The sequence below is a fragment of the Carlito syrichta genome, unplaced genomic scaffold, assembly GCF_000164805.1.
Source record: "Carlito syrichta isolate Samal-C Ts95f unplaced genomic scaffold, Tarsius_syrichta-2.0.1 Scaffold303015, whole genome shotgun sequence".
Taxonomy (NCBI): Eukaryota; Metazoa; Chordata; class Mammalia; order Primates; family Tarsiidae; genus Carlito; species Carlito syrichta.
The window spans coordinates 111,327-124,202 of record NW_007247111.1 but is presented as its reverse complement, the minus strand read 5'-3'; the positions used below and the strand labels follow the sequence as shown (position 1 = coordinate 124,202).

Genomic DNA, 12,876 nt, shown 5'->3' with positions numbered 1-12,876 from the left:
TCGCTGGAGCCCAGCAGGTCAAAGCTGCGGTGGCCAGGAGTGTGCCACTGCACTCCAGTCTGGGCAACGGAGTGAGACTCCAACCCCCCCCCCCCAAAAAATATCTTCATAAGTGGCTGGGTACAGTGGCTCACTCCTGTAATCCTAGCACTTTGGGAGGGCAAGGCAAGAGGATTGCTTGGAACCAGAAATTCAAGACCAGCCTGGGCAACATAGCAAGACTTTGTCTCTATAAAAATAAAAATAAATAGCTAATATAGTGGCATGCACCTTTAGTCCCAGCTACTCTGGAGGCTGAGGCGGAAGGATCACTTAAGCCCAGGAGGTCAAGCTATGGTAGGCCATAATCATACCACAGCCCTCCAGCCAGGAAGACATTGAGATCTGGACTAAAAAAAAAATTCTTTATAAACATAACATCTATGTAGTATTCTCTCAGGTACGTGTGTACCATAATTAATTTAACCATTTCCTACTATTCAGCACTAAATTTAGGGCTCTTGACAGTTTTTCCATTTTAAAAGTATAGCTATTTAAATAACATATCTGTAAAACCATGTCCTCATATAATTTATTTTCCTGTTTTAAAAGTAGAATTAAAAGGGCCACGGCTGATTGGCACATCTTACAAAATTGCTTTCTAGAAATGTACGTGTGCCTTTTACCAGCGCTGATTTAATTGTCATGTTTTAAAAGTTTTCCTAACCTGGAGATAGAAAGGATGTTTCATTTTTTTACTTGTGAGATTAATTTTTCATATTTTAGTGTTTTATTCCATTATTTGAATTTGCTGTACGCATCATTTATGTGGTGTGTGTGTGTGTGTGTGTGTGTGTGTTTTAGGACTATTTTATGCTTTGCATTTAAATCAATTTGTGTTGACGACCAGCCCGGGCAACTTGGCAAGACCTCATCTCTACAATAAATCAAAAAAATAAACCAGGTGAGGCAGCACATGCCTGTAGTTCCAGCTACTTGGAAGGCTGAGGCAGAAGGATCACCTGAGCCCAGCAGGTCGAGACTGTGGTGGCCGTGAGCAGCATACCATTGCACTCCAGACTGGGCAACAGAGTGAGACTAAAAAGTAAATTTAAAAATAAATAAATAACAAATGTGTATTATTGCTTTAATGGTTAAAATATTAGCCTTTATCTGTGAAGTTTTCAATCTTTGTGAACTTGACCTGTTCTTTAACTTTTCTTCTATCCTTTTTACATTTAAGTTTTCTCCATCTAGAAAACCATATATATCCTATTACGCTTTTTCTTAAACAAGACTTTTTTTCCCAAAGAAAAGGAAATTAACTTCCTGTTTTTTTCATTACCATTTATTGAGTGGTTCATGCCAGCTTATATTGATTTGTGATGCGTTGTCCTCATCTTAGGAGCTATATTCTTAGACTGATTCTAACTCATTTTCTCTGTACTAGAACTATGCTCTTTGAGTAGATTTGTAACATATAACTACTTAAGTATATTTTGCACATTATTCTTTTCACACATTTTCTTAGCTTGTCATCCTGCTAAGTCTTAACCACTGAAATTTTGATTGGAAATCTACTGGAATTAAAATTTGGAAAGATTGATAGTTTTACAGTATTTCGTATTCTCTAGAATCATGGCATTTTCCTTCTTTTTTAGTTTTTTTTTTTTAATGTCCTATATGGTAAAACCTGATGTTTTCTACTTATTCAGTATACTTCTTGAAGATTATATTTATTCCTAATTTAAGTTTATATTATAGATGAGGATTGTTTTAGTGTATATTTTCTAAATAGTCCCTAGAATGTAGGAAAGCTATTGTTTAGTATGTGTTTTATTCTTGCCCTTGCACTGAGCTCTCTCACAACTTCTTAAAAATGCCTTTTGTCATTCCTATTAATAAAGTAGAATTGTGTGGTTGTGAGTAATAAATAAAACTGATGTGTGGTTTTGCTCTGTGGCATCTGTGTCTAGTTTTTTGTTTTGTTTTTTGTTTTTTGGTTTTTTTGAGTTGGAGTCTCACTCTGTCGCCCAGACTGGAGTGCAGTGGCCACTCCCGGCCACCGCAGCCTCTACCTGCTGGGCTCCGGCCATCCTTCTGCCTCAGCCTTCCGAGTAGCCGGAATTACAGGCGCGCACTACCACACCCGGCTGATTTTATTTATTGTAGAGATGAGGTCTCGCTGCTCAGGCGGGTCTTGAACCCGCGGGCTCAGGCAATCCACTCACCTTAGCCTCCCAAAGGCGTGGGATTACAGGCTGAGCCATAGTTTTGACATCAAGTTAAGTTGTCTCTACAAAATGAATTGAATGGGTTTTCTTTCTTTTTTTCTGTGCTTTGGAGCGGTTTGCCACTTTTACAGTCAGCTATTCTCTAACCTGCCTGACCCAAAAAAAGATTTTGAGAGGTAATTATTTAATAACTTTTAATCTCTTGGCTGTTTTTCTCTTTTTGCTTAAGCTGCATCAGAGATCAGTCTTTCTAAATCACATTCTGCCAGAAAATATTCTCAAATGTTTGCGTTGTGTGTACAAACTGGTTCATATTCATTTTTTTTTTAGGTTGGTATGAAGGCAAAGGAAACTTTGTGTGACTAGGCCAAGCAGCTACAACTTTCTACTCTTAATTACATGTAACATGCAGTCTGTGCAGGTTCATTTTTGCCCATATATTCACAAGTCTGGTACTCTTCATTCCTTTCTTTATACCCAAGCTTCTGTCTGGTGTCATTTTCCTTCTGCCTGAAGAACATCTTTTAACATTTCTATTAGTGTAAGTCTGCTGGTAACAGATTCTCAGGTTTTGTCTGGCAGTGTGTTTGTTTCTCCTGTTTCTGAAGGACATTTATGATGTATAAATTCTGTGTATATAGGGTGGCTTTCTTTTTTCTTCATGCACTTCACAGATGCTATCCCATTTTCTTCTGTCTTGTATACTTTCAGAAGATAAGTATGCAGTTGTTCTTCTGTTGTTCCATCTGTAATCATCTTCCCCCCAACCCCCAGGTTTTCAGCAGATTAAAATATGCCTTCCATGCATCTTTTCAGTAAATATTGAAGGAGTATTATGCACAGTAGGAATATGTTAGTGAGTGAGCCATGAGGACCTAATCACCTCCCAAAGGCCCCACATTTTACAGAGCTTGGTGGACTATATAGGTGATACTATAAGTAAAAATGAAATCAGAAAGAAATAACCTTGAGGGATGCTTTGAAGAAAGCAAGCCAGGATAATAGTCATAGGAGGGGCCAATATTAGAGAGGTTATCCATGAAGGCTGTCTGAGGGGCTGACATTTCATTTGTTGTCTAGGTGAGCAAAAGAAACTGGCTGTTTGAACTCTAGGTCACAGGCATTCTAAGCAGAGGGGAGAGCAAGTACAAAGGTCATGAGGTGAACACAACCTGGGTGGTGTAAGAACAGTGCCACAGTTGGCTCAAGTGAGGGGCTTGAGTGATACAGAGACTGGGAGGTGGTCAGGACCTAGCTCATTGATGTCAGTCTGTGATTCCCAGATTCTGTCCTGCTGTGAATACTTCTCCCCCTTAATAATACAAAGTGAGTCATCACATGCCCTGCACAGGTGGATAATAGGAGGTCCTAGGAGTCATTGAGATGTACATGGTAGTGAAGCACTTAGGGATATCACGGAGTCTGAAATCAGCAGGGACCTCACTGGCACTAGGAAGCCCACAAAGTTTTTAACACAGAAGACTGCAGACCAATTTCAGTGGACTTGGTCAGAAGCCAAAATGAATCCATTTTTAAATTTGCAGAACCACAGATAGCTTCACAGGAAGTGTCACCACAAAGAAAATGTTGAACTTTTCCTGAAACCCACATATGAAAGCTGCACGGACCTCATTGCCTAAAAATCTGCTTCCATGGAAGGAAGCCACAAGGAAAACTGCTGGAAGAGTTTAAGAAAGTCTGCCTTTTAAATAAAAGACACTGTAGAAGAAGCTGACTCAAAGCCAGTCAGCTTTGTCCTAGTAAAAGCAGCTATCCTGCACTTAAGGGCTGCCTTAGTCTGCTCAGGCTGCCCTAATAAAATACAGGCTTTATTTTTGTGTTTCTCACAGTTCTGGGGGCTGAGAAGTCCAAGATCAAGGCACCAGCAGATTCAGTGCATGGTGGGGGCCCTCTTCCTCACTTGGCAGATAGATCAAAAGGTCTCTCAGGCCTCTTTGATAACGACACAAAGCCCATTCATGAGAAATCTACGCCCATGACCCAATCTCCTCCCAAAGGCCCCACATCTTAAGAACATCACCTTGGGGACTGAGATTTCAGCAGGTGAATTTGAGGGAACACAACATTCAAACCACAGCAACAGGACTTCCTCCGTTGCTGGGATGATTCTTGTGATTTGATAGAGCACCTGTTAAAACTCCAGTTCAGGTAACTGGTGAAGGCCCAAACAGCTCTCACTCAACACTGTCAACACACTGGCATGTGTAATCTGAAGGAACCCCCTTCTCCTAAGGAGGCCCAAGTACCCAGCCTTCTCCACATCCGTCTCCTGTCATATCACTCCACTGCCGTGGCATGTGGCCACCCTGCTCACCTCTGCACAGTTTTCCTGATGTGATCTCTAGGCAGGGAAATCATTATTATCAGCCATTACCTAAGTGTGTCTTCTCATGTATGATTGTATTTCTGTTTCTCAAGTTTCTTAAAACAACATTTTTACAAATTCCTGGTTGAGCATGGATGTTGTTTATGTGTCAATTTCTATTTGTCTTTCATTATATCCTAAGATCTGGCTTCTGCCTTTGATGCTGTAGTGAAACAACTTTCCCAAGATTATTAATTATCTCTAATCTCCCATTACCTCTTTTTTCTCCTCCACCTCTACATATGCCACTATTGACACATCCTCACTGCGTGTCATTCTCTCCTTCCTGTCAGGAAGACTGTAATTGCCTTTCTACTTCCCTGCTGTCCCCTGGCCCTGTGTGTGGCACTCCCCAGCTGACTTCAGCAGGCTTACACACTTCCTGTGGGGCTCTTACTTGTCAATTCAACCATCATTTCTGGCACCTACCCCCAAGCCTGTATCTGCAGCCCTGACTTGTCACCAACTTGAGGGCTCTACATATCTTCATGGGAGTGCTCACCATCAAGGAAACCAGGCATCTCTCCTTCCCTCCCTCAGCTACTTCCTCTCTCTCCTGCTCACCCAGGCTCAGATGTTCATAATCATCCAGGACCCATGTTTTGTGCTCAAAAGGTGATCTGCCATAGTGAGTCAAGCACTAGATTTAAGTGAGTTGAGGAACTTTGGGCAAAGGAAGAAGTGGAGACAGGAAGTGCAGGCAGATGTGACTGTGGGGAATGTGAGGATAAAGGGTAGTAGTAGCAAGTGATCAAGCAGATTGGAGAGGGTTTCTGAGGTAGAAGAGACTGGGGAGCATTTGAACCCTTTGGACTCAGATGTCCCCTCTCAGGGAACATAAAGAGATTGCTGGTGAGTATACAGGATGAACTTACACAAGTACAACTTTTTCAAAAGTGTATGTTTCCTTAAAGTTTTCCATTCAAAAATAATGAAAAATCTATTCAAATTCCCATTTGAAATTAGTCAGGCTTTTGACTGATCAGTTGAGAAATGGTTTTCAGGAGTCATGAGTGCATCCTTTCACATTGTCTTCAAACAACAGACTGGACAATAAATTACATATTATTAATGTCAACAGAAGAAAACTAGACTGCTTGAATAGAAAAACATCAGGTGGAAAATGTCAAACAAATTACTATCGCACAACATATATCGTTGAACCTGCGATGCATGTTGGTGATTGTTTCACACATTAACACATTAGAAAACTGTAAAATATAAAATTTTGATTTTTTTGGACATAAATAAGTCCCTTAGTGTCCAGACTTCCATTCGAAGCCAAATATCATTAGGATAAAATAATTGGTTCCAGTGCTATACTATTTCATATGAAATGATTTGTTTTTCTCTATTTAGTAAAAAGTACAATCAAGTTGCTAGTAGGTGATCTGCGAGATGTCTCTGAGTCTCGATGTCTCTGATGGGAGAGGAATCTGGTGGGGGAGAGGATGCAGGTAAAAAGAAAGAGAAAGGATTTTCCCTGAGTTCCTGGGAGATTTGGCAGCACCCTGTCTTACTGGTAAGATCTTATCAAATGCCCTTTCACTTAAAAGTGCTCAAGGCCACAAGTTCTTTTGAAATGCCTGTAGATTTACCCTCATTGGAATGACCCATGCCAGGGTTCTACATTGCAGCATTGTTTGTCACATCAACGGATCTTTGAATATTAGTGCCTATTTCATTGTGGACTGGAAAAATGAATCCTAGTCCATCCTTAGAAAAGAGTAGGAAAGCCTGAGCCCACAGGTTTGAGACCCACCTGGGCAACTTGGCAAGGCCTTGTCTCTCCAATAAATCAAAAAAATTAGCCGGGCGTGGTAGCACGTGCCTGTAGTTCCAGCTACTCGCAAGGCTGAGGCGGAAGGATCGCCGGAGCCCAGCAGGTCGAGACTGCGGCGGCCGGGAGCGGCCACTGCACTCCAGTCTGGGTGACAGAGTGAGACTCCAACTCAAAAAAAAAAAAAAGTAGGAAACGATGTCCTGATAGAGAGAACAAAAGTTCTAAGATATTGTCGAATGAGTAAAAGCAAAAATAACAGTGTACACATCTTGTGTATATATAAGTAAGGCATAACAATATATACAAGATAAATGATAGCTAGCATTCTGCCATTGTATTTTTTAAAGGGGGAGGATGGAGAAATATGTGTTTTAGACACACCTAAGGCACCTAAGAAATCAACCTTGGTGGCTAATGGGGGCAGGAAGTGTCCTAGACAAAAAGCAGCAGATGCTGGGGAGCCTTTCACATGTATCTTGTTATATTTTTAGATTATTGACCCATGTACAGTATTATAACTGCTTTAAATTTTTCAAAATTCTCTAAATTCTCTGAAATCTCTAGAGATTAAAATGGGTAGTATTATTTCAACCAGGTGAATGAAAGTCAAGTTGTTTTGCAGGGAGATTATTTGCCTCCTCTAAAATGTCCATTTATGAGTCTTTTCTGGTAGCTTTAATCTCTTTCACTTTGGAGGAAATACTTCTGACTAGATTCTTCATGTTCGTTCTTTCAGGGCACTTCTGTTTTTGCTAATGTGTTAGTAAAGCCTGATCCAGTTTTCTTATATTTCTTTCCTTTTTTCTCATCCAAAGACTTTGTACATTCATTACCACATTAGGTATTATTTAGACCATTTATATAGGCATGATGATGATTATTTGAATTCTTAGCCAGGTGTGGTGGCTCATGCACACCTGTAAGATGGGAGGATCACAAGGAGGCAAGGAGTTTGAGACCAGCCTGGACAACATAGCATGACCCCATCTCTTAAAAAACAAAATACTCTAATTCTTACCTTGGCATATCTTGGTAACTCCAGTAAAGTGTTTCATGAAACCCTTGAGTTTATTTTAATAAAATATACCAAGTTCAGGAGACCATATCTTAAAACGCCACCCATTGATGTTGAGGAGCTGTGACACAGGAGAGAACACTGGTGAAAATGCATCATGTGCTGGGAGACAGGAGAGCTGATTACAGGGCTGCTTGAAAAAGTCATGGAACTAGATGAGTTCATGGACTTTCTAATAGTCCCCTTCCAGGGCAACATAAGGAAGAACTCCTGAGCATCTCGAATATTCCTCAGGGGTAGTAGTCTGCATTGGTGGCCTGCACTACTCTGTAGACCTGCAGTCACCGATGGCTGCATTTGTGTGTCTACAGGTCAGTCTTCATCCAGAAAAGGTTTTGACTAGAATGGCCTCAACTCTTATAATAAGATACTTTCTTGAATCATTTTCCTGTTTTCTTTCAACTTCTCAAACCCGGAGTAGGTACTCTCCATGAGATGCATCGTCCTTAAATTCTTCAGTAGTCCCAGATTTTGTAGCTTCTGTTCAGTAAGTAACCCCTTCATCTTCATTTTTTTAGGCAAGATAAACAAAAAAGTAGTTTCCTTGTCAGACATGGAAAGAAAGCAAATGACTTTAAAGGTAGACTATCTAAAAGTTCTAAGTTTTAACATTCTTGCATTAGTACGTTAACTCCTGGGTTTTTAATGAACATTTTTTATCTAATTCAGAGATGACACTGGGGAGTGAGCTGGTAGTGGGACATCACAGACCACTGTGATTTCAAACTCTTGGCAGGTACATCTCCGTTCATGGATGCGTTAACAGCCAATGGAACCACCAACATACAGACATCTGTTACAGGAGTGACAGCCGGGAAAAGGAAATTTATTGACGACAGAAGAGACCAGCCTTTTGACAAGCGGTTGCGTTTCAGTGTGAGGCAGACAGAGAGTGCCTACAGATACAGAGACATTGTCGTCAGGAAGCAGGATGGCTTCACCCACATCTTGTTGTCCACAAAATCATCAGAGAATAACTCACTAAACCCAGAGGTGAGATGCGCTCGTTGGACTGATTTGTGCTCCATGCTTCTCCATGCCCCTGCTGCTTGGGCCTGCTTGCTGATTGGTGCTCTTCTTTGTGTTCTTTCTAAACCTCCTTCTGGGCCATCTCCAATGCCCACTAGAAGGTAGGAAGCAGAGGTGACATTTGGTGCTTGGCTTCCCTTTGTGCCTCTGACTGTGGTGAAGGGGGAACACCAGGTGTGTGCTGAGTGACCGCATCCATTCTCCTGGGTGTGTGCTGTGACGGGAACCAGAGCTTGGGTGGGAGGTAGTGGCTGCTCCTCTGTCCTCATCCACCTCCCAAGCTGGGAGCTCTTGTCTGGAGGGTATGGGGGCCTCCTGGAGTCACGAGAAGTGTGTGTGCTGGCTCCGCCATAGCTTTCTTCAGATTTTTAAAGGGCTCTTTGGTCAGGCAGAATTAAAATGCCCTGGGGTCGAAGTCCCTTCAGAAAGTTTCTCATCATGCCTAGTCTTCAGATTCTTCGTTGTAGCAGAACACACACTCATTGCTGTTAGTACCTTGGATGAGCTTTCAAGACCAAGGGAGATTGGTGGTTTGCAGAGGTTTGAAAATGAATTCCATGTAGTTTCTAGAATTGCGAGTACTTGAACTTGCCCAATACCTTGCCAAAATTTTAAGTTCTAGTATTTGTTTTCCACTTGTGTGTAGCTAGATGAGAAAACCTAACTACAGAAAGAAAGAAAACCGAACTACAGAAAGCCTGTGTGTCTGTCTGGCCAGGGTCACATAACAAACCAGCTCAAAGCTGGTCCTCAATACATTTTTAGGCTACAGAGTCCTTTCGATGGTTATTTTTAAATGCTTCATAAAGATTGTTTTAAATTATTTTGTGCCCTTCTAAAATTACCTTTCCATGCTAATGTGCTTGGACTTAATACACTTATACACCAGACTATTTAGGTTTCTGTCCCAAGTGTGGTAGACTGGTTTTAAAAAAAAAAAAAAAAACAGGACTGAACTTGTTTCTTTCAGCTGGTTTGAATGTGCCACCTGCTGTCCAAACTGGAGAAATGCCCAGTGATATAATATGTAACTTTTGCCTTATCTATAGAAATATTAAGGTAATGTAGACTCACGAGTCTTTCTAATTATACTCTGTTTATACTTAGTTACGTAGCTATATTTATACTTCATCCCCAGCATCTCAGTCTCTGATTACAGAAACTAAGACATTTGCAAATTAGTTAAAATCATGGTGGATGTAGGGAACTATATCAGGCCAGGAATGTGTTTTTATAGATCCAGATTATCCAATAATAAAATGCCTTTAGGATTCTGTCCCCAAAAGACTCTTTGCCACTATAACTTCTGGTGACTTTCAGGTAATGAAGGAAGTCCAGAGTGCTCTGAGCACAGCTGCAGCCGACGACAGCAAGCTTGTGCTGCTCAGCGCCGTTGGCAGTGTCTTCTGTTGCGGACTTGACTTTATTTATTTTATACGGCGCTTAACAGATGACAGAAAAAGAGAAAGCACTAAAATGGCAGAAGCTATCAGGTATGTGAAAATGGTGTTTTTTAAATGTTGCTTGGTGTTTTGTTTTTGGTGCACCAATCCTGATAGAACAGGCCCAAACAAGCCTTGAGAATAAAACATGCATCTTTCATGGAGAGACACTAGTAGCAAAATTAGTTAAATCATTTGTCTTTTCTATGAGCCCGGCATAAATTACAACTTACCTTTGGCAAATAACTCATTTCAGGGCCACCTTAAACCCAGAAGTGTTCAGGGAATGTTCTAATGATTAGAGTATATGATAATGTATAGCCAGAGTTTCCATTATTTGTGCTATGAGTGTGTTCTATCCTCAATCCTTAAATAAAGGTCTCTTCCAAGTAATAACTTATCATTTGCTTGACCAAAATAAATTGTCTAGGCTTTATGACAAGCTAGTTCCATAACATCACATGGAAAAATTTTTTAGTGCAAGCCAGACACATTCTTGTTCAAGTTCATGCCAAGCTCCAACTAGACAGAGAACTAGATATGGAGTAAAAAATCAAAGTCCTCCTTCTCTCTCACACACTTCCATGTTCATTTGTATATCTTCCCCACCTTTTTCTGAATATCTTGTTGTGGGGTTTTTTTAGGTTTTGTTTTTAAATTATTTTTTATTGACAAGTAAAAATTGTGTGTACTTATGTTATATAGCATAATGTTTTGAAATATACTTGGTGGAATGGCTACATCAGGCTAATAAATGCATTATCTCACATACTTAGCATTTTTTGTGGTGAGTACACTTAAAATCTATTTTCTTTGCAATTTTCAAGTATATGGTACATTGTTATTAACCATAGTTACCATGATATATAGTAGATCACTTGGTCTAAGCATTTTCAAATACATATTTCATACATACACATAAATAATATAAATGTATTTTTAATTCTGTTAAGTAAGTGAATTTATACTGTATTGCTTTGCAATTTTTTTATGTAACAGTATGACTGAGGTATTTCCTCAGTTATTAGATTTTCCACTGCTATGTTGTAACAGAACAAAAAGCTTTCCCTAAAACCAACTAATTCTGCTATAAACATTTCTTCATTTATCATGCTAATCACTATATGTATAATTGTCTAATTTTTCAAAAATGAATTTTATTTAAAGTAGGTAAAACCAAGCCAGGCACAGTGGCTCACGCCTGTAATCCCAGCACTTTGGGAGACTGAAGTGAGAGGATTGCCTGAACCCAAGAGTTTGAGACCAACCTGGCTGGACAACATGGCAAGACCTCATTCTATAATATTTCAAAAATTAGCTGAACATGGTGACACACACCTGTCATCCCAACTACTCAGAAGGCTGAGACAGAAGGATTACCTGAACCCAGCAGGTCGATCATACTGCACTCCAGCCTAGGTGACAGAGTGAGATTCCAACTCAAAAAAAAAACAAAACAGATTAAACCTTGATCGGTGTGCATAATTCCTTGAGATTGTTGGCACTTGTAAGACAACCTGTATATATTCTTCATGATTAACTTATCCAATCTAGATGAATTACATAAAATTTAATCTTCATTTTCTAAATACAAACAGGTATGCTTCATGTGGTCACTTTGTCTGTTTTCTGTGAGCTCACATGGATTACACATAACGTTGTGCTTTTTGTTAGCTCTGATGTAATAAGACATAGGTTTTGTGAGCCAGTGCCTTCTAGGTGCTGACTCTACCTTCTCTGGTAGATTTTCCCTGCACTCCATTCATGAACCTTGCTGTTACCTCACCCTATCACGGCCTGTTCCTCCCCCCGTTGTTGAATTACCCTTGCCAGTGGTATGTCTTGTAGTGTTGGGATTCGTAAAAGCAGAAAAAAGAGAAATCAAGACAGAATTAAGTAGAGATTTTGTTTGTTGAACTTTTAGATAACTTTAAAAGTTAATTTTCATCAGCTCCCAACTCTCCTTCCACTCATCCTCATTGGCCCCAAAAGCTGAATTGGTATTCTAGTAAAGAGCCAAGTCCTGCTGTAGGGAAGCCTTGTTTCTTTTTTACCTATGTCTTTGTCCATGTGAATCTTTCTTAACATACTTTGACAGGATCAGAAAAATAATTAGTTACACCAGATTCACTTAACCTTTCCTCTTGCTCATTTGCATTTAAATTAATTTTTATGTGGATAAGATTGGCGTATACACAAAAGCTCTTTCTATGTATATTTTTTGTTTCTCTGGTGTCTTGTCTCAAATTCCTTAAACCTTTGAGGCAAAGGACTTTGTTGTAGCAAGTTTCCAAAAGAAAAGTAGGAAATAAGATTAGATTAAATATTAGGTTGCCAGGTACCAAGACTGCTAATTTTGTTATCAGAATTGGTAGTAATAACCAGTCTGCAGGTTAATTGTAGTAAAAATACTCAGCACAACAGTGATAGAAACAAAATTATTACAGTATAGCATTTTGGTTTTTAAGTCTCCAGGAACCAGTAGCTGCCACTTTTGTCTCAAGGATAAGGAACCTCCTCTCCCCAAAAGCAAGAAATCTTCTCCCCCAAGGAGGGAGGGAGACAGAGGATTTGGGAGGGAGCCCGACCAGTGAGTAAACAGGCCCCTAGAACTCCCATTCCTGACATTCAAAGGGAGGGCTCACCTGAGAAAATGCAGCCAACTGGCTGTTCAAGCTTCAGGGCTTTGTGCCTTATTTTCCTCAAGCAATTCCCAGTGTGATTTTTCCATCAGCTGTCTGAATTAGTAAATGTTCTCCAAAGGAAGACTTTTGTTTAATTATAAAGTCTTTTTAGACGAATTTTGTGGTACATATTGCTCTCCTTCCCTGCCGAACCCAACACAAATAATCCCAAGGAAGCAAATCTAAATTCAGTATGTCGCATGCCTATGTTTGATTATTTTCAGTTTTAAAATGCACTTGCCTGAGGCCTAGCAGAAGCAGGGG

The 12,876-nt window shown here is 40.1% G+C and overlaps 1 protein-coding gene across 1 annotated transcript in view; it reads left to right on the top strand.

The window, feature by feature from the left end:
• The window catches only part of CDYL (chromodomain Y like), a 71,463-nt gene that overhangs the window by 46,632 nt on the left and 11,955 nt on the right, over positions 1-12,876 (top strand). Inside the window, exons 2-3 of the mRNA XM_021712027.1 lie at positions 8,194-8,450; positions 9,807-9,979. Coding sequence (XP_021567702.1) covers positions 8,194-8,450; positions 9,807-9,979 — 430 coding nt within the window. The remainder of the gene's footprint in view (positions 1-8,193; positions 8,451-9,806; positions 9,980-12,876) is intronic.